We start from the raw sequence: 22,060 nt of genomic DNA on the forward strand, positions 1-22,060 counted from the left end.
GGGGCCTCCCTTTGGAACAGCCTCCTGGCTACCTTGAAACTTGAGGAAACCCATCTCCGGTTCCGGAAGCACCTCAAGACCTTCCTCCTTGCCTCTGCCCCCCTTCTCCCGTATTGATCTGTTTCTTCTCTTGGCCTCGTGCACCTGGCCACCCTTTGTCATTCGGGCCCAGGTACCCGTTCGCCCTGCCACCCTCCTGCACTGGGGTTCTGTATCTGTACCCAACTTTCACCTGCCACTTGGGGGCTGCACTACCATGGTTTATCGCCTTTATTTTATTTAGTATTTATTCTGTTCTCTCCTCTGTTCCGCACTTTCCAATCCCCCCCTTCCACGCACTTCCCCCTTTTCCCTTTTCAACGCACTTGCGCTTTCTTAATAGTCACTGCGCCTAGTAAGATCGCTGTATTTTTTGTTTTGTTTCATTTACACTGCACGTCACGCTAGGGATAGTGTTTGTCATGCTCATGTCGACGTCCCCTTTCGATCTTCGAAAGACAGATGCAATACTCTCTGATTAGCACTAGATGTCGAACTATATGCACAGCGTATGAATCTAAGCAGATGGTGAGGTAGTCCAAGAGAGAGCTGGTTAGTCCACTCGGTGTTCCAGGGACAATACCGAAGGCTCAGATCTACTGCACTCTCGAAAAAAGGCATTGAGACTAGTTGGTCCCACTAGTCCAAGAGCAGAAACCTCACTCTGGGTCTTCGGAGATATTCAGAGATAATGTAGTATGATAGGGCTTCACTGGGCCAGACGCAGGAAGCGATGCCAGGCCTCTTCAGGAGTCTTCTCTGGATCTTCAGTTGGCTGTTCATCTATGAGGGATTCATGGCTCCAACAATGATCTGCAGGAGTTGTCTTTTTATCGAAATCCAGCCTAGAAGCAAGTCCAAGTCCACCAATGGTAATGATCTGCACCATTCAAACAGCCAGTAGTTGTCCAATCACTTTTTTTTTCTTTTTCTTTTTTTTTTGTCCTGTACTTTGTATTTTCGGGGAAGGTCAATTATTTTTATCTCCTTCTTGAGTGGCCCAAGAATAATGGCGTGGGACTGTGCCCAGTGAAATTCCCAGGGTTTATGATTTAAATTGCCTCTTTTCCAATCACCCTTTTTTTTTCTTCCTTTTTTAACATGTTTTTATTGGCATTTCTTTTATACAAACAACAAGTATCTCTCCTACAGCATCAGCTTATTTCGAGATTCCGTTAAGTCCTCTTTTCACATGATGTCTAATATTCGCTAGTTTGAGGGCACTACTGTTTCATATAGTCACTACAAAGATATTCCAGGACCAGCCCTGAGTCTTGGCTGAAATTCGCGGCCTCACCTTGCACTCTGTAGGTAACCCATTCCATTGCTAGCATTCCCCAGAGTTTATGCAGCCATTCTACCCACGTTGGGGGCGCCTTCTGCTTCCATCTCTTAGCTAGTACTAACAAGGCCGCTATGAGCATTCCCATGAGACCTTACTTTGGGGCTTGGAGGGTAGCAGGATTTCTGGATCAAAGAGCCTGCACATCCATTCCCTAGGGGTAAGTGGCTAGGGGCACTGGACCATTGATTGTATTTGGGCCTCAATGTCTGTCCAGAAGCCCCTTATTCGCAGGCAGTCCCACCATATGTGCCTCCAGTCCCCTCTCCCCGCACACCCTCCTCCAACACTCCTGCAAGGTGTTGGAGTACATCTTCTGCAGCCTCTCCGGAGTGTAATGCCACTGAACCATAATCTTGTACCAGGCCTCTGAGTTGAATAGACTTGGTTAGCTTGGGTATGTTCCCCAACAGGTTCTCCCAGTGTTCTCTTGGAATCTCTTCCCCTAGTGTGACCTCCCATTTCATGTACCCCCATGTTCGATTAGTTTCCAAGTCCATTAAGATTGTGTAAAGCTTAGAAAACATTCTGTTTATTCCCCGTATCTGCAGTTATAAACTTCTCGAATGGCGTCAATTTCCGATTAGCTGCTTGCTTCATCTCTGATTGATATTTTATTTCTATTGCGCTCGTACACAAGTGTTTCGGAGCGCGACATGGCAAGGGAGGGGAACAGGGGAGAACAAAACAGCAATCTTACTAGGCCCAGTGACATTGAGAACACGCAAGTGCATGGGAGAGGGCGAGGGGAAAAGTGCATGGAAGGGGGGAGAAGTGGAAAGTGCGAAGCAGAGGAGAAACGGATAAATAACAATAAATACATAATAAAGGCAACACATGGTGGTAGTGCAGCCAGCAATTTGCAAGTGCTAGGTTTAAGGCAGCAGACGGGGTAGGTCTGATAAGTGCAGGAAGAAAAAGGCGGGGGCTGTATGGGTACAGATACAGACTCCAGTGCAAGGGGTGGCCCGGAGGCAGGGTGGGAGGGTGGCAGGGTGAGCAGGTACCTGGGCCCGAAGGACAGAGGGTGGCCAGGTGCACGGTGCCAAGAGAGAACAGATCAGCAGGGGAGAGGGGGAGCGAAGGCAGAAGAAAAGAGGAAGGTCTTGAGGTGCTTCTGGAACAGGAGATGGTTCTCCTCAAGTTTTAGAGTGGCAGGGAGGCTGTTCCAGAGGGAGGCCCCAGCCGAAGACAGAGATCTACCCCCAGCTCGTTTCTTTGAAAAACGACTGACCCTGAGGGAGTTGGAGGTAGATGAGCAAAGAGCTTGAGAGGGGAGGTATTTGCGGAGGGATAGCTGAAGGTATTTTGTACCCAGGCCCCAGAAAGCCTTGTGGACAATGCAGAGGGTTTTGAATTTAATCCTTGCATCCACTGGGAGCCAATGGAGAGATTTCAGAGCTGGAGAGATACGATCCCATGGCTTGAGGCCAAGGACAAGTCTTGTAGTCCTGTTCTGGATTAGTTGCAAAGGGCGGAGAGTAGAGGCAGGTAGATTTAGAAAGAGGCTGTTACAATAGTCCAAGCTAGAGAGAACCAGAGCTTGGGATACCATGAGCATCTGGGGGAAGGAGATGAAAGGCAGCGTACCTCTGAGGAGGTGCAGTAGGAAATGTGACTTTGAGACCTCAGAGATGTGGGCGGGGAAGGAAAAGGTGGCGTCAAAGATGACCCGTGGTTCTTAGCCGCGCAGGTGGGGTGTAGGAGGAGGGCCAAGGGAGGCCGGCCAGAGAGTGAGGGGAAAGGATGGTGAAGGTGTACCGATGAGGAGGTTGCAACAATCGGTCCCCCAATTGATAACACTTCAATCTGTCCTTCACTGTTAACCCAATCTTTTGCCTGCCCTCTTCGAACTATCTAATGTCTGCACCCGATAAAATGTCTCCCACTTTCTTGGATCCCATCTTTTGCCACTCTTTAAAAGAGCCCTGCACCATCCCCGGGGAGAATTGCTGATTCTGGAATAGCAGGGTAGAGGGGGGCCGGGCGCATATTAAGACTTCTCTGATCCACTAGACGGTCCCAGACATCACAGGTCACTGCAGGAACTTGGCTAAGACGAGTGCTCTGGGGTCTGTTGCGCCCATGCAGCCATAAGATCCCCTCCAGTGGTCTCCCTGCCACCGCCGGTCCATCCTTGCCCAAGGTTTGGTTGTGTTCCCCGAAAACCATTCCCGAACTACCTGCAGCTGGGCTTCCTCATAATAGTTGGTGAAGTTCGGGAGGCCTACCTCTTGTTTGTTTGGGTGGCCTCAGTGTCTCCAGGACTACTCTGGGGTGTTTATTTTGCCATACGAAACGCGATAACAATCTAGTAAGAGCCTTAAAGAAAGACTGCATGACCGGGATGGGGAGTGCCTGAAAGTATTTGTATTTTATTTATTTATATAGCACACCTGGCCCGAGGGCATCTGGGTGCATCACTTCGGTTACATGGCAGATTGACATAAACATAATATACAGGTTAACTGGCAGATTTGCAAGGCCTAAAATACGGGGTAATATACATAAATGCAAGTATAAGCAAAATTTACAGCCGTAAAGGTGGAGATAAGCAGAGCCAATCGCAAACACCAGGTATGTTAAAGTGAGGATGAGGCAAGCGAGTTGGCAGGATATATACATAAGCAGCTTTATACACTGAAACAGCAAGCACAGGTGGTGGCTACGGGCATATTAGTGCCGGGCGAGGTCTTTGGCAGACAGCCATGCTTTAGCCTTGCTCTTGAAGGCAGGCAATGAAGGTTCAGCTCTAAGAGGGCTGGGGAGAGAGTTCCATAGTTACGCCGCAAGGACTGGGAAGTTGATCCCACCTGATCTTTGTAGCTTAAAGCGAGGTATGGACAAGCAATTGGATTGGGCAGATCTGAGGGGTCTGTTGGAGGTTTGGTAAGCAAATCTGCAGGCCAGGTAGTTGGGTGCTTGGTTAGCGAGGCATTTATGCGTAAGGGCAAGTGTTTTGAGTGAAACTCTTTGTGATATTGGAAGCCAGTCAAGGCTCCTCCTGGTGTCAGAGATGTGATTGTTCCTGGGGATGTTTAATGCGGCTCTATTGGCATTATTTTGAATAATCTGTAATTTGTTGAGATTGCATTGGTTTGTGCCTAAATAGAGGGTGTTGCAGGAATCGATTTTAGACATAACTAGGGTCCTGACTAAAGTAGTGCAGTTGGCTGGTGTGAGGAAAGGTCGGCAGGCAGTGATGAGCTTACAAGTGTAGGCTGCGGCCGAGGATACTGCATTGGTTTGTCTAGAGAGGGATAGTGTGGAGTACCGATATATACCTAATGTTTTGGTGTCATTCCTAACTTCAATGATTACCATCAATGACGAAAGATTTGACGGACGCGTCTAATTTGTTAAGTCTCTGATGGGAGCCCAAGATGAGACGCTCTTGAGACAAAGTTCATGTTGAGCCATCCAGGCTTGGATGACTTGGTAGATGGTGTTTACGGCTAATGTGTTGGCTGTGTGGTCACCGGTAATGGGGATAAGTATCTGGGTGTCATCCGCGTAGTTTGTGTAGGCGACACCCAGATAATCCAAGATATCGAACAGTGGTTTCTTAAACATGTTGTAGAGTGTAGGGGAAACTCATGATTCTTGCGGTACCCCACATGGTACTGGTGATGGTTCAGCAGCTGTGGTAGGGGAGAAGACCCTCATGGATCTGTTATTCAGGAATTAACTGATCAAAGCAATGGCTTTGTCTGAGAACTGGGCAGCTAATTTGAGGTGGTGACCAATGATTTGGTGGTTTACTAAGTCGAATGCTGCTGATAGATGGAGAAGGAGCAGAAGGGCCAACTTGCCTTTTATCTTTTAGGTCTTCAATCTGGGTTTTGAGGTCAATAAGAGCGGTTTCCGTACCGTGACTGGGACAGAAGCCAGATTGTCTAAGGCCCAGAAGTTTGTTATTTTCCAGATAGTCTTGGATTTGCAGGTAGGCTGCCTGATCAAAGAGTTTTAACAGAAACTGCACAGTGGTGATAGGCCTGTAATTTGTGGGTATGCTAGCATCTAATGTAGGTTTTTTAAGCAGTGGGATGACCCAAGCATCCTTCAAGTTGTCTTGGACAATACCGGTGCTAAATAATGAATTTATAAAGGCAGTGATGAATGGGGTTAAGCTATGTGAGGCCTCCTTAATAATGGGGGCAGGGCATATGTCACCCTGGCAGTTGGAGGGTTTGAGATTATTGATATTTTCAACTTGAGTAGTAGAGAGGGGTGAGAAGCTGAATGGCTTAGGAGTGTGAGTGCTAAGTTTAGATCTGTCATACTGGGGCTTGTTTTGCGAGTCCATCTGGAGGGAGATTTGTTTTGTTGTTAATTTTGGTTTGAAGTGTAGCTATTTTACCAAGGAGTGCCTTCTGAATGTTGGCACACCAGGTGCTATCTTTGGTACACGTATCAGGTGGGGTAACCGGGGATTCCAATTCTTCTAGGATCTTAAACAACTCTTCAGTGTTGGATTTGGCTTGTATGATTTGCTTATTATACGTGTCTTTTTTGGCCTGGAGGATGGCTAAGGCGAGGCTAGCTTTGTTCATTTGAGAGGGATTGCTTTTCCAGCGGGCTTCTAAGTTTCGTTTTTCATTCCGAAGAACTCTCAGCTGAGGTGTGAACCATGAGTTGAGTTGAGCAAGTGGTTTAGGTTTGCTAGATTTAGAGTTCCAACGATGTCAAGGGATTTTAGCATGGTCTGATCGAATGTTTTACTAGGACATTCGGATCGGTGCAAAAGGAGTGGTGTTCGTTTAGAGTTGGGAGAAGTGGGAACAGTTTTTGACATGTTATGTCTCTTATTTCTTGTGCATATTGCGGGAGCAATGTCCTGTGTAGGAGGAGAACTTGAGGCATTGTTTTTTTACAGTGATGCTAAAGCTGATTAGGTGGTGGTCAGTCCAGGCAAAGGGTTGGTTAGTATCAATATTGATATTAGTTTAAGTCTGCTTACCAGTCAAGGGTTCTGCCCTTGATGTGTGTAGGTTCGTTGATGCATTGTGTGAAGTGGTATAAAATCCACTTCACACAATGAAGGAAGCATTACCGTTTTTATCATATTGATCTCGCCCAGCCACGAGATCCATAGAGGAGATTTCCCCATGTCTGCCTTTGCTTGGCTAAGCAACGTGGGATAATTCTCCTGCTACAGTTTAGGCATTGTGCTGGTTATGTTGACCACCAGATATCTAACGCTATCCCTGGCTATTGTGAATGAGGACTATGCGGGTAAAGCTGTTACTTGCGCCCTGGATAGTCCTAGACTCAGCAGGTCTGACTTTGACATCTTTACTTTAAGTCCTGCTACTTTCATCGTGGTTTGTTCCGTTATCAGCGCGGGAATTGACGTTTCCAGTTATGTTAGGGTCATCATGTAATCTGCAAAGGCCGCTATTTTATGTTCCTCGCCACCAAATGGTAAGCCCTGTATGAGTGGGTTTTGTCTGATTGAAATTAGTAGGCTCCAAGTATATTTCATATAGAAGCAGGGGCAGGGGGCACAAATGTCTTGTTCCCCACCCAATATTTGTTTTGGGACTTGTTTGAAAGGCACATCGAGGGTCCTCTGTAGTTGGCCCTAACCATTTGCAAGAATCTGGAGCCCCACCCCATATGCTCCATAGCTGCAAACTGGAAAGGCTATTCTACACAGTCGAAAGCCGCCTTGGCGTCAAGCGAAAATCGGCACAAGGGGACCTGATGTATGGCGCCTTCTCTACCAGGTGAATTATTCGTCTAGTGTGGTCACATATCTGTCGCCCTTTTCTAAATCCCGACTGATCCGTCCCAATTGGGTTCAGGAGTAGGGGCGTCAATCTTGCAGCAAGAATGACAGTGTACGTTTTCGCGTCAATGTTCAACAGTGCAATGGTTCGATACGACCAGCATTTCGTCAGGTCTTTGTTGGGTTTCCCGAAAAATGACTACCTTTGCCTCTGTGATTTGTCGGTGTCACCCCCTCTTTGCGTCCAATCGAGTTAAAAAGGGTTGCGAGTTTGGCACTCTGCTTTCAGCAATACTTTTTGTAAAAGCTTGCCGGAAAACCATCCGACCCTGGCGCTTTGTTCATCGGCTGGGATTTAATTATCTCCTCGACCTCTTCCTCCCCTATGTATCTATGTATACTTTTAGTCGTTAGTTTTCTAGGGGAGATCATTTTGGTATGGGCAGGCGGTGAGATCATTTTGGTATGGGCAGGTGGTGAAGATCATTTTCGATAGCCAGTCGATCTGGGCCTTCTGAGGAGTAGAGAGCACTGTAAAACTCTACAAAGGCTGCCGTTGTAGCCTCTGATTCCGTTGCCATTGACCCATCCGGCTGTCTTATACGTTCAATGGTGCGCTTATCCTCCATCCTTTTGCAGCTGTTTGGCCAATAAACTGTCTGTTTTAGTGTCCTTGATATGTCTGTTTTATCCCGAGCAGGGATCTTTCCACTCTACTGGTGCGAACAATTCTAGTTACCGTCTGATCTTTCAGTTTCTTATACAATGCCCTATTCTTCCCTGCTATTTTGGTTGAAGGAGTGCCTTTTCTGTTAAACTAGGGACCGGCAGGCTTTTGCTGGCCCCCCCCCACTCCTAAGGCCCGTGTCTGCTCTGTCCGCTTCCAGAACGCTATTAGGTCTCCTCCCTGCACCTTAACTACAATGATGCAGCCACCTCACTCCTCCTAAGAAATGGGTTAGTTCCTTCCTTCTGGACTCACTCCTACCACCTTTGACTATCACTGTTCTTTCTGCTTGTTTCTCCCATGTAATTCTGATTCGCAGTGCTTCTTAAAACCCTTTGCTAACATCTGAATCCCTAATTGGAAAGTCACATTTTGCTGTTTTTACTTCTTGTTTGAAAGTCAGATTTTGCTGTTTTTGCCCATTGCTGACTTCTCTGTACTTTGCTTGTAAACTGTTGCTTCTGTAACTTGCCGGCCCAGTGACCTCGCCACTCTTTGTTTTTTTTTTGTTCACACCTACCTGCCCTAGACCCCCCCCCCCCCCCCCCCTCCAACCCCTCCCCATGCTTCTCCCTTCTTTCCTCGCTTTCCACTCCCATGGCGCTTTCTGTTTCTCCTATCTTTTCCAACTGCTTCTCCATTGACTATCCTTCTCTTCTCACTAAGTCTGGCAGGAAGAAGTTCAAAAAGGATATCTTGGCCTCCAACCTATCATCGATCTCCCTCCTGTGGTGTTCCCCAGGGGTCTAACCTCTTGCCCTGGCTTTTCAACCAATACCTGGCAACTCTCACCCACTGCATTGCCATTTTCTGCTCCAATTTCCACTGCTATGCTGACGACACTCCACTCATTTTCAGGCTGCCCTCAGCCACCTCCTCTCCTTCTCTCATCTCTGATTACCTAACTGCCATTCAAGATTGGTGTGCTGCCAATGATCTTTGTCTGAATGCCAGCAAGATGGAGATCCTCCTCATCGGCGCTCCTTCACCATCCTTTCCCCTCACTGTCTGGCCGGCCTCCCTTGGCCGCCCTCCTAACCCCACCTGCGTGGCTAAGAACCTCAGGTTCATCTTTGACTCCACACTTTCCTTCTCCGCCCACATCTCTGATGTCTCTAAAAAGGCAGACTTCCTACTGCACCTCCTCGGAGATACTCTGCCTTTCCTCTCCTTCCCCCAGAAGCTCACTGTCTCCCAAGCTCTGGTTCTCTCTAGGTTGGATTATTGTAACAGCCTTTTTCTAAATCTACCTGCCTCTACTCTCCACTCTCTGCAACTAATCCAGAACAGGACTGCGAGACTTGTCCTAGGCCTCAAGCCCTGGCACTGTATCTCTCCAGCTCTGAAATCTCTCCATTGGCGCCCAGTGGGTGCAAAGATTAAATTCAAAACCCTCTGCATCTGCACTGTCCACACGGCTTTCTGGGGCCTGGGACCAAAATACCTTCAGCTATCCCTCAGCAAATACCTCCCCTCTCGAGCTCTTCGCTCCTCTACCTCCCTCAGGGTCAGTCGTTTTTCAAAGAAACGAGCTGGGGCTAGATCTCCGGAACGGCCTCCCTGCCATTCTGAAACTTGAGGAGAACCATCTCCGGTTCTGGAAGCCCCCCAAGACCTTCCCCTTTGCTTCTGCCAGGGGTGCCCCCAACAGGGATTGAAACTGTTTAAGAAAATCCGAGGTGATCCCGTCTTCCTCCGGGGCTTTGCCTACTTTGAGCTTTTGAGGAGGTGGCACGGATGGAACGGCACGGCACGGCTGGAGGGGATGGAACGGATAGAATTGATTGATCGAACAAACGGTTGAAACGGATGGGAATGGTAGAGTAATAAAATGGAATGGATGACGTGGCTGAGTTGATGGAGTAGATAGAGTGGATAGAATCGACGGAATTATGTGGATCAAACGGATAGAACGGATGGAGTGGGAGGATGGAATAGATGAAGCGGATTGAGTGGATGAAGGGGATGGAGACGAGTGGATGGAGCAGATTGAGAGGATGGAATGGATAGAACAAATGGAAATGTTCGAGTGGATGGAACGGATGAGAAGAATGGAGGATGAAGTGGATGGAGGGGATGAACGGATGGAATTGACCAAGTGGATGGAACGTATGGAACGGATGCAGAATACGGAGGGAACGGGTGAAGCGGAGGGAACGGGTGAAGCAAACGTAAGGGACAAAGTAGATAGAACAGATGGAACGCATGAAGTGGATGGAGCGGATAGAGTGACGGAGCGGATAGAGTGACGGAGCGATTAGAGTGACGGAGCGCCTGGTCGCAAGCGCTGTTCTGGCAACCACCATATCGCACTACTACGCTTACTCTCTCCTATACACCATCACTCAACTAGAACACAGCTATACTATGACACATTCGGTATAGCAGCTCTCATATTAACATGACCCCACAAACTGCCCATCACCCTAATATAACACAGCTAGCCGAGCACATACCGCTAGCTTAAGCATCTCCCCAGGCCTAACGCAGTCTGGGTGTCCACCCTCCAGACTGAATACATCCAACTGATTTCCTCAGCACCACACCAACGCTAAGAAGCGGCTATCGCGCAACAACCACACCAGCTGCACACATATCTGGTTCTTTCTCTCGATCTCTCTCTCTCTCGACTTGAACTACGGTTCCCGAGGGCGTTCAACCTACCAGCGCTTTGAGGTCATACCAATAATACATAAGGCACTATATAAATGCCAAATAACATAACCTCTTCACGTTAGATGTCCTCTATGAGTGCTTCCTTTTCGGCCCGTGAAGGTTTATATCCCCGCCAGGTAGTTGTGCACCTCGTCCCTTGTCACCTCTGCCGGCTTAGTATGTAAGTCCCAATAGTAATCGGCGAACTGGGCTGTAATCTCTTCTCTTCCCTCTACCAGGTCTTATCAGCTCCTCGTATCTTATCCACTCCCCTCACTGGCCTGTCTCCCCTTACCCTGTTTGCCAGGAGCATGCACACCGCCTCTCTCTTCTCGTAATACCTCTGTCGCGTGTAGCCCAATTTCTTTACCACCTTCCCTTATTGTTACTGAGCGAAGCTCCTGCCTCTTGTCCTTCATCTCTCCCTGGAACCTTTCATCTCTCCCTGGAACCTTTCTCTATCAGGCCTTCGGCGCTTTCAGGTCTTCTAAAACAGAAGTCATCTTACTACACTTGGGAACAGTAGTTCACCCAAGAAAATGTATTTAAACATTAAGAAAAGTCTGAGGGACATCTCAGTGGCACTGCACAAAAGGTGCTATGTGTCACCATGTGAAAAGCAGATGCCTATGGAGTTTACCAGACTCAATTTAACAGTAAGAAACGTAAAACCCTAGTCAGAAAAACATATGCGGGAGTGGGGGAAAAAGTCCCACCCACTCAGGATTAAACATTAGAAAGCCCTGAGTCCAGTGGAGGGTCTCTAAGATTAAAGGGAATTGGAACAGAACTGAAAATTCTCCCTAACAAGAGTTCAGTCCCTTCATATTTAGTTAAGGAGTGTCTGAGAAATTATCCTGTGATAGGAGGTGCACACACACAGTTGTACCTTTTTGATTTTATGAGAATTTCTGGGGTTATTCTTAAGAGGTATGCGTCAGCCGTAAGGCCAGAAGGGTCATTTCTCAGAAAACCCTTTCTAAAAAATCTTCTGCTAAACCATACATTTGATGACTTGTACTATTACCTAGGAAGGATTTTGTGACCTCTTCATAATTACTACAAGTTTGGTAACAGGGTTTTATTCAGCTACAGGTTGGCAGCGCAGCCAGTGAGGTTTTCCAAATTTCTTGCTACCTTCATATTTAGTGTGGCCACCCTCAGCTCAGCCAAAGTCCTTTGGACCTGTTCGCCCTGCCTCCTTCAGGACCTCCGCCAAGCAAACCCTCTGAACCCACTGTAACCTCCACTGCATGGACCCACCCTCGCCATCCCCCCCTTGTCCCCCCCCCCTCTCTGAGGCTCCAACCATGTGTCCCAACCATTGGGTCACACCCGTCAAACCACCAGGGACAACGTCCCTGCCTTGAGCACTTCACTCAGTTTTCCCTACCTCCTCCTTAAATCCCTTACCAACCACTGCAGTGCCCACCAGCCCCTCTCAGCATTGTCGCAGAATTCCACCCCTCGGTATTCTGCCCCTTAACCTGCACCCCCTACCCCCACAACTCCTCTTGTCCAATCAAATAAAAAACTGCTTGAACACTGGTGAGAACTCCCTCCCTCACAACCAATCCCAACACCACAACTTGGCAACCCCCCACCTCTTTCCCTCTTATACAACCATGACAGAGGGAGCGCTGGAATTCAGTCCAAGGCCGAAGACGGCGTGCGAAACCGGGACTACTGAAAAAATCCTGAACCCCTTTCACAAGTTCAGCTGCGAAGCTCATGCCGAGATTCCTGCCCGCTCCTACCTTCTTCTTGGGAATTTCCACTCTACAGTCCCACCAGTTTCTCCATGGCACGCTTGACCTCTTCCTCCAAAACTAGGCTCCCACTCGAACAACATTGCAAAGGGATACCTTCATCTATATCTTACCCCTTTCTCCTGGAGCCATTTGGTTAGGGGCCCACATTTCTTCTGCTTCGACAGCGTGTTGGCTGACAGGTCCTGGAAGACAGAGACCTTGGATTCTCAATATTCAATGTCCCCAAGGCGCCGTACCTTTTTGAGTATCTTCACCTTGTTGCCATAGTAGTGCATCCGGGCCAGGACAGTTTGTGGCCCTCTGCTCTCCCCTCCAGCCCGGTGCACTCGACCCTCTCACCTTCGTTGTACCCCAGGATCATTTCAATTATTTCTTGCGCTCTAGGCCCCCGGATAATTCCCCTTCTGCTTCCCGCAGCCCAAGCAAAAATTATAGCGTCCGTCCCTGGTTTTCAATATCGTCTATCTTGAGACGTATCTCCTCTTCATGTCTCTCCAACTCTGAGAAGCGTGTCTCCGTTTGCACTTCTGCGATTTCCCCCCCCCCCGAGGCCTGTTTAGCCTCTACTTCCTCCACTCTGTCTTCCCAGTGTTACCATCCTTGCTGAGAGGTCTGCCACCTTCACTCCTATTGCTGTCCGCATTCCCCTTATCTCCTCCAGCATGGCCTGGATATCGCTTTTGATTGTGCCGGTATCTATGGGTGCGGTCCTCCTTTGCCCTTTGCCTTCGCCATCACCCCGCTGTTCTGATAGCGGTACTGTGTGAGGGTTTCTATCCCGCTCATTCACTACCGCCTTCTATCCACCAGCGGACATGGGGCCCTTCCAGATTGTGTGGGTAGCGCCTTGCACTCTTGTGGTCTTCCTGCCTCAACACACCTCGGATGGAGCGGTCATCCTATCTCCCCGTTTTCCCACCATCCCACTTCCACTGGCCATTATCTGCTTTGTGGCCCCCAGCAGCTCCTTCTCACCACCGTCCGATTCTTCCCTCTCCACCCTTTGTTCGCCGGGGAGTTCCCCTCGCAGCCTGCTCCATGGGGCCACTCCACTCTTTTCCCCTCCTGGGCTTCGGTGGTTGGCCTCTCACCCACCACAAGTCTCTCCAGTGTCCTTGGATACCCCCAGCGGCGGCACATGCACTATTAGAGCCCCCACTGCAGATCGGGCCTCCCTCCTAATTGTCTTCAGCTCCCCGGGGCCCAGCTGCGCCCTCTTGGGCAGTCCACTAGGGGTGCACACAGTCACTCAGGATGTTGGCTCTCTTGTGGATTCCACTGCAGGTGCAGGTGCAGTCACCAGTGAGGCACTCTGCTTTCCCCTGACCCCGCAGGGACTGCTTTCTCAGCACTCCTGGGGATGGCCACCTCTACACCATCCACACTTGTACGCTGCCCCCCCCCCTTACCGCATACCTGGGCCAGGGTTCACCCCTGGATTTCCACGTGGGATGCCGCAATGGCTGTAGCTCTGCTGCGGGTGCTGCTGTTCTGGGGCCAATGCCAGCGGTTCTTCACTCCGACAATCACCTTTAGCCTGAGGGCAAGGCGGTCTCTCTTGGGTTCCAAGGCTGACTCGTCTTCCCAGAGCTCACCTGCTAGTCAGGCCACTGCTTCGACTCTCCACCGAGCTCCAGAGGCTGATAGGGTGTCCCACCGGTGAACGCACCTTCTCCACTGCTCCCCGGTGGCCTGCTTCGAGATTTGGTCCGCCTCCCACTTTACAGCTTCCGCCCGGGCTCCTCCTCACTGCCCGGTCCGAACACTGCTGCTGTCTCGCACTGCCGGTGGGTGCCTACAGAACCCCCTTCACCCCTTAATTCCGCAGGAGCCGACCTCGCTTCAGCTGGGGGTGGTCTGTCCCTGCGGGCAGCGCTTCCGGTGCTGCTGCTCCTACTCCCAGGCCTTTAGCCGTACCGGGAAACGCCAATGTTTCGGATTTTACATCATCACAGGTTGACAGTGGCAGTACAATGTCTAGAAATTGAACAATTGCTATTTGAATAGCTACTCTTGGGTTAGAAAATAGCATTTGCCATTTTTGATACGGAGTTAAATGATTCTGGAACACAAGCTTATCCTTAAAACATTTACTTCTCACACTTCTCACCGCTTCACAGTCTACTAATAAATGTTGCAGGGTTTCTACTTGATACATGTTCAGACAGTAGCGACAATAATTGAACTCAGTAGTGATCAGTCCTCTCCTATTCAAAATGTCGCGAGTATTCCACAGATTTAATCTGAATCTCATATATTTTTGGCGCAAAGTCGGGCATGGATATTTTGCAAGATAATCAGCCACTATTTCATGCTTTTTATGGCCAAACAGAAAGATATCAAAATCCTTTAGTAACATACATTTTGCAATGTTGTCTGCCCAATCATGCTGCATTATTTTTGTTTTCGCCCGCCCTGGATTTTCTCTAAGTAGCTTTATCATCACAGCTGCATCACTCAATGCACTAATAACATGCTCACGCCATTTCAAAGGAAAGGAATTCTTGGTCGTGAGCAAATTATGTGCCAAGATTTGCAGAATTGACGGTTTATCTAAACCATCTACGGCTTTCTTAAGAAAGGCGCATTGCTTCCAAACTACATGCGAGTAGAGTGAGCAAAGACCTAGCTCATGCCGAATCGGCGCTAATGGCGTACAATTCGGTAATTGTAACACTTTTTTTCCAGTAACTGGATTCAATGCTGTCCCAGAAACTGCGTCTTTTCGGCAATGTGGCTTCTATTCCATACAGTAAAATCGGTGTGACTTTCATTTTATAAAACATAATATGTTTCATAGAGAACTTTCCAAATTTTTTGCCAAGTATTTTGGTTTGTGATACCAACGATTGCAATTTTGCCTTAATTTCGCATGTGTATGTTTTTCTGTGTTGTATCTGCACACCAAGATATATATACTGACGCACATTCACAAATTGATACTGCTGGAAGAGCCATCTATGACTATTTGCCTTTGCCTTCTGATTTGGATTACAGACCATTATCTGAGTTTTATCAGTATTAATACTTAAGTGATTTGCTTGTGCATACACATCGAGTTGATCCAACATGTTTTGCAATCCCTTTGGCGTCTGGGATAATAAAACCATATCATCTGCATACAGCAAGTATGGAATTTGCTGTATTCCAATTTTTGGAGCATCACCAATACAACTTCTCAAGAACAAGCCTATATCTGAGATGTAAAAATTAAACAAAAAAGAGGCTAAAGCACAGCCCTGTTTCAGGCCCCTATACGTTGCTATGGATGGTGATAGTGTTGCGTCCAATGAAACCCGTACGCGCATTGATGTATTAGAATGCAAAAGTGTCACTAGTCCTAAGAGCGATTCAGGGCAGTTATGTCTTTGTAATTTCATCAACAATACAGATCGATCAACGGAGTCGAACGCAGCTCTAAAATCTACAAAACCCATATACAATGGGCGTTTTTGAGACAGTTGATGGGCTTGAATCATTGTTATTGCAAATATATTGGGATTAGTGCCTAGGCCCTTGACAAATCCAGACTGAATCAGTGATTTATTTTCAACCCAGGCATTCAATTCTTTGAGTATAAGTCTACTGTAGATTTTCGCTGGGGCATCTAACAGTGATATCGGACGATAACTGTCCGGCAATTGCCTATCACCTTTCTTATAGATGGGTACAGTTATCGCTTGAGTCCATGTTTGTGGCAACTTTTGACTGAGATTAACGGCAGTAAATATGTGGAATAAGAACGAAGACCAAATTTCTGGATGTTGTTGCATGACAAAATTTGACAAGCCATCCGGGCCAGCTGCTTTAGATTTACTAGCTGTTTTTATGAGGTGTAGGATGTCACTTTCATCAAAGAGTAGTTCAAAAGCAACTGGCACATTAGGATCATCTACATTGATACTATTGGCAGGGGCTGCATCAAGTTGGCTAAAATATGCGACCCAGAGATGCATGTTAACCGCTGTTGTCTGGGTACTAATTTGACGTTGACCCAATTCCTGATTCATTACGGCCCACATTTTAGATATGTTCTTATTAGCCAGTGTGCTTAGCATAGATGAACCATCTCTCTGATAGAGCAACCTCCTATGCCCCTTTATCCAGTTTGTGTAGTTGTTACGTAACCTTTTGGATAGTCATTCTGATGGCCGGGGTTAGTGAAATCAATTTTCTCAATCCTGCTCGATAACTTCATTCGATCAAAAAAAATTATTTATCAAATACATGTAAATGATTTTCCCTCTTTCTGCCAAATGTTTGTTTGTCGAAAGGCCTGTATTGTATTACTTTATACAATGCCGACATTTTCTAATGCCTCACCCTGACACAAATTAGAGTCCGCTAATAAAGCATTAAAATACAATAGTGCATCCTCCGACCATCAGAGACGGTTTCCACCTGTATTTGCCACCAAGCATCCTTTCATAGGTTCTTTTATGATTGATTTACAAGCAAACTGGGCGCCCCATTCCATGGACAACATATTGTGATCACTGGCGTCCGAGTGTACAACATTGAACTCTTGCACACTCGGCCACATTGCCTTGTTCACATATATGTAATCAATGGTTGTCGCCAGTCTGCCTTTGTGCCAAGTTGGCATAGGTGGAATGTCTGAGGAGAAGGCTCCATTAAGAAGATGGAAGATACAAATGAATAGGTCCAAGGATGCTAGGCTAAGAACAACACCTCCACATGTATCATCAAACTCTGCATTGCTAAGGAAGGAATCACTCTTCAATAGTATGTTGTAGAGATAAATCTCATTTTTTTTATATTAGAGTTGTGTGCAAAAAGAAGATGTAAGGCCCTAAAATGAACTAAACTTGCCCATCTCGTTAGCCTCTGATCATTATTTCTATTCATGTGGCCCATGCACTTTAAGTTCAAATCCCCAGCAAGGATAAGACATTTAACATCTGGATCTTCCACTACCAGATCTAGCAAGTGATTTAAATCTTTAAAAAAACATTTGTCACTCAATGCGGCAGGGTTCCAATACACATTCAAAACGGCATAACCAACAGTGTGTAACTCAATTCTGATTAACATCATACATTTGTTGGGTGCCGCCCACATCGAGGAGGTTAGGCCACCGCCCCTTTTCACTGCAATTATGAGTCCTGCCATAGGTCTTCTGACTGCTGATTTTATGGCAGAATTCATAAACACTTCATATCCATCCCAAATTGGAGGGGCAGTTAGCCATGTCTCTTGCAAAAGGACTATATCATAGTTATTTAGATGATGTTGATTATTATTTAACAGGTGCTTATGACCTCTCGAGTTCCAGCTAACAAGGGTTAGGTTGCAGGCATTAGTAGATAAGTCTAGTTATCTCTGCTGTGTATTGTGTTGGCAGCCACACTGTTTCTTTATAGATGCTACATTTACTCCTTTTGTCGCCATTGTAATGTTTGATTGTTTAAGAATCCCTGCAGGATTAACTACTTGTGTATTAGAATGGTCAATTCGCAATTCAAAGCCCAAGTTGTACAATGATTCCTTTGCTTTCCATATCGAATTCTGCACGACTCTAGCCTCTATCCATATTCTTACTGCGTTTAAATTGTGTTCATTAATAAACTCGACCAAAGCCAAGTCGGAGGATACCACATCTTCTAACTGTTGAATGTCAGAGAAGATTGCCATGACTGCCCTGCTATTTAAATCATATTGGGTGCAGGGCGCTGGTTTACACATTAATATTAAAGCGTATGGTGCAGGATTTTTCTTTACATTAATGAATTTCACTTTAGCTGGTGTTACAATCTTGGGCTTTTCCATTTCTATCACTTCTGGTTGAGAGGTTCGACCCATCTGAAGATTTCCCAGAGCACTCTCAATCAGGCGAATAACTGCCCCAGAGAGATCATACATAGGTAAACTCTCTTCCCTTTGCGAGCCCATAGTTTTATTAAAAGGATGTTCATTCTGCACAGATGTTCCGGTCCTATTTCATGGGCGTTCTGATCTTTATGTAACTTTAAGTCTGTTTTTGATGCACCTGCCTTCACATATGACGTCTGCCTGCTGGCATCGTCATTGATCACCAAACTAAATGTGGGTGCTGATTGTGTGTGATCACATACTGTCCCTAGAGTCTCAAATTGAGGTTGTGTGCGACCAGACATATGAGTATCTACCGCATGTCTGATTTCTGCTTTATATACGTGCTGTCTTCAGGCACTTTCTTTGGTTCACTCATTTTCGTCTTGCCTTGTGCGGAGTTGCTCAGGTCCACACCATGGCTGATAGGATTACATTGATTTGTGTTCAGCTGCGTCGCCATCTGGAGAAGTTTGTCTAATGGAGGATAATTTAACGCTTGTGCAGGCTGAAAACTCTGAGGGCCCATTATTTTCTTAGTGTATTTTTGCCTCCAGTATTTTTCCTTAATTGCTTGTGAAACCATGACATTGCCATTTCTTTTTTTTGGTACAGTGAGTGATTTAAAAAACTGTTTTGTTGATGCACCTCCTGTGTGCTCTGTGCCAGCTTTGTTTTTTGATAATTTGCAGTCAGATTCTTTATTTATTTTTATTTTTTTCATTGAAATTCCCTTATTCATTGACTGTTGGTCACCAATAGCACTCGGTGCACTTTTACCAGAGTGGACAATAGCAGGTGTAAAGATGGGATAAAAATTCATCAAGGATCTCGCCACTGGTACAACGTTCATCCCAGTGCTCGTCTCATGCGCAGGGCAACTACCATTCGCCAATGGATCATAAATGATCGAACCGATGTACGGGAGAGCTGACGTGAGCCCCTTGAGCTCACCATTTTTTGTCGTAATTAATGCAGTTGTCCCTCGCTACGCTTCCTCATCAGTTTGACAGGCAGCAGAGTTTAAAACGACTTCAAGAGTCTTAATCGGGGGGTTAGATATTACATACTGCTGCACTTCATGCCGTGTCAGCTCGCAGATTGTTAATACTTGCTGCATTATTGTCTCTTGATTCATTAGCCGTTTGTCGACTGTTTGGTATATTTGCCCCAAAGTTTGAATAGCTAAATTCATGGCTTGCATGAGTACACCTATTGTCATTTCTATATTGTGAGTACTTGCCTGTGTGTTTATGCCATCTGTAGTAGTTTGTAACCTACTATTTTCTATGCTTGAAATGGTCGAGTCTGTTCCAATTGTTGCGTGTGATGCCTCAGAAAACATCATTGGAGAGCGCGATAAATTTTCTGATAACATTTTATTTGAGAATACTGAATCATTGAGATCTAAATCAATTACTGCATCATCCTCAACCATGTTAAATGAATAAGTTCATTGGGTTGGAAGAATGCTGGAATACAATCCTGCATAGCGGTATCCGTGATGGATTGTTGTGCATTATCTGTTTCCGCGTCTTGCACTGAATCTTTTTTTTGGGTAATTACTAACTTGTTGGAAGGTGCATTAACCTGCGCTCTCTGAACAAGCGGGAGCAAGCCTTTTTCCAATCTAATTTTGGCTGTATGTGCCGAGAGGGAGCCACTACAAAACATGCGTATATCCATGTTGAGCAAGCCTCCCCCGGTTATTTTACCCCGCACTGGCGTGGAATTAAGCGCGGGTTGATTTAATGTCTCCAGATCAGTAGGAACAGCAATGTTAGTTGGCATTCCTGATTTAAGAGATAGAATTCTCATAATGATTAATTCTTTGTTTGATTATGAAAAAGAGAAATTAAAATAATAAAAAAAATAAACGCCAACCCACCCAACTTTGCACCGCCTACTGCAAGTGCTATATTTCAACAGCAGTTCCCCAATTGCCACGCCGCCCAAACGAGCAGAAGCAACCCGGAAGCTCCCCCCTCGCCGCCGAGGCAAAGAGGTACTTCCCGGTACTTCCGCTTGGTGCGCGCGCCACAAATAATCAGGGCAGGCACAGTGTCTCGCACCAGGCAGCCATGTTGCCTGCACCCCCCCAAATACATTTTGAACTTACCCATACTCTCCAGCAAGGTCAGTTACCATGCAAATGATACTCTCCTAATAAAATCTCCTAGTCAATGCGAGTGGGCTAGTAGAACTTAGAAACCCTGATGGGGAAGGACCTACATAACTTAGAATTGCGAACGACAGCCATTGGTTAAGGTTGAACACTAGGCAGCTTTTGTTGTCTGAAACACTGGCATCCCTCAGTAGAAACCACCTTCAGTCTGGTTGACCAGATAGCCAAACTTACTGTTTGTTTGTTCTGATCCAAAACTAGTACAAATTAGCTGTGGCTCAGGATTTTCATGCTGGTCTCGCGTTTGTACATGACTGGGATACTTGGTTGCCATTTTGTTTGTTGAAGGAGTTTGTTGATGCCAACTGATGTTCTCACTATTCTCGTTAGGACTCAGGATCTGAAGACAAAGAAGCATCATATCCCAGTGGTTGATCGCACCCCTTTGGAGCCACCTCCTGTGGTTGTGGTTGTTGTGGGCCCTCCCAAAGTTGGAAAGAGTACCCTGATTCAATGTTTGGTGCGCAACTTCACCAAGCAAAAACTGACAGAGATAAGAGGACCAGTAACAATTGTGTCAGGTGAGTTAATCTTATATAGCAGCACAATTAAGTATGTATTTTTTCCCTAAAATATTCAGTTCTTTGCTGTTAGAAGGCATTATACCTTGCTGCAAACCAGAAGAAGGACTCCGACTACAATGGGACTTGTTTTCAATGTGATTCATTTAAATTAAAAGAAAAATGCCTATCTGACCTTATCGCTGTGAGGTAACTTCCCTACCTTCTAAAACAAAAACTAAGGGTTCTTGGCCAAGTCCAAAAATGAGTCCTGATTCCAAATCCTAATTGACTAACTCGACCTACAACTTTATAAAATCCAACTAAACTGAAAAGGGGAGGCTTGCACCAGAGCCTCGGAATGGGCTTCTGGCTGGCCTAACTCATATGTGACTACTTCTCCGTATCAAAGTTCCTTTGAAGTATATTGATAAAGTTCACAGTTGATTAAAATGCAAATATCCTCTGTCTTGGGTTCTCTTCCCCCTTTGGAAAAGAATTCTTATAGTATTTTTCTCCACATTTTTATCAGTAGTGAAAGGATTATTTTCATAAACACTTTTCTGTATGCCACCTTCTTGGCACTGGGACTCCCCAAAGTCCTGTGACTCTTTGGCAGGGTGATTGGTTCTCAGTCCAATTCATAAACGTAGGGCTTCTGCCCGTTTGGGTATTACAGGATCATGTTACCCGTTTGGCTTGGCTAGCCTTGCTTCAGAGTGTTCATGCTCACGTCGGGTGTATGTCTGTCTGACTTTATCAATATGTTGGATGGCTTTCCCGCCTTGGCATAAAGCACACACACCCCTTTCATTCCTTTTTACATAGGACGTGTGCCTGTTCGTTTGTCTTTAGCACTTGTACTGTTAGCGGCTTTTCCAGCCTTGATATACAATCTTAATTTCTCTTGCACTCTGTTTTACTGGGTTTTGCCCTTTTGTCAGTTTTGGCAATCTTGGAAACCACAGTTCATAGCACTCATTCTCACACCGACACAATCGACGTGGGCTGCAGGGAAGCGGCACCCCCAGTGCCATCCCTCACCCACCACGAGACTTCCTCTGAGAGAGGAATTGACGTCGGAGGTAAGCCCTCCTGGGCCGAGCACTACTGGCGGTGCACTCGCCATAAATGCTAGGTACAGCTTCAATATTGCCTGCATCTGCTGGGGGGCATCCGTCTCTCAGTACAAAGGCCTGGTGTAGGCCACACCAAGACGGCTGCCTGAAGAGCACCGCAGGGCTGTGGGTGTTTTCCTTTTGAGGGCCTATGATTGG

General features: G+C 46.5%; 1 protein-coding gene across 1 annotated transcript in view; it reads left to right on the forward strand.

Moving 5' to 3' along the window:
* BMS1 (BMS1 ribosome biogenesis factor) overlaps positions 1–22,060 on the forward strand; it is a 798,176-nt gene that overhangs the window by 57,829 nt on the left and 718,287 nt on the right. The window contains exon 3 of the mRNA XM_069611034.1: positions 20,614–20,804. Within this exon, the coding sequence (XP_069467135.1) occupies positions 20,614–20,804 (191 nt within the window). The remainder of the gene's footprint in view (positions 1–20,613; positions 20,805–22,060) is intronic.

Source organism: Ambystoma mexicanum, chromosome 8 (assembly GCF_040938575.1).
Source record: "Ambystoma mexicanum isolate Mex_15411 chromosome 8, UKY_AmexF1_1, whole genome shotgun sequence".
NCBI lineage: Eukaryota > Metazoa > Chordata > Amphibia > Caudata > Ambystomatidae > Ambystoma > Ambystoma mexicanum.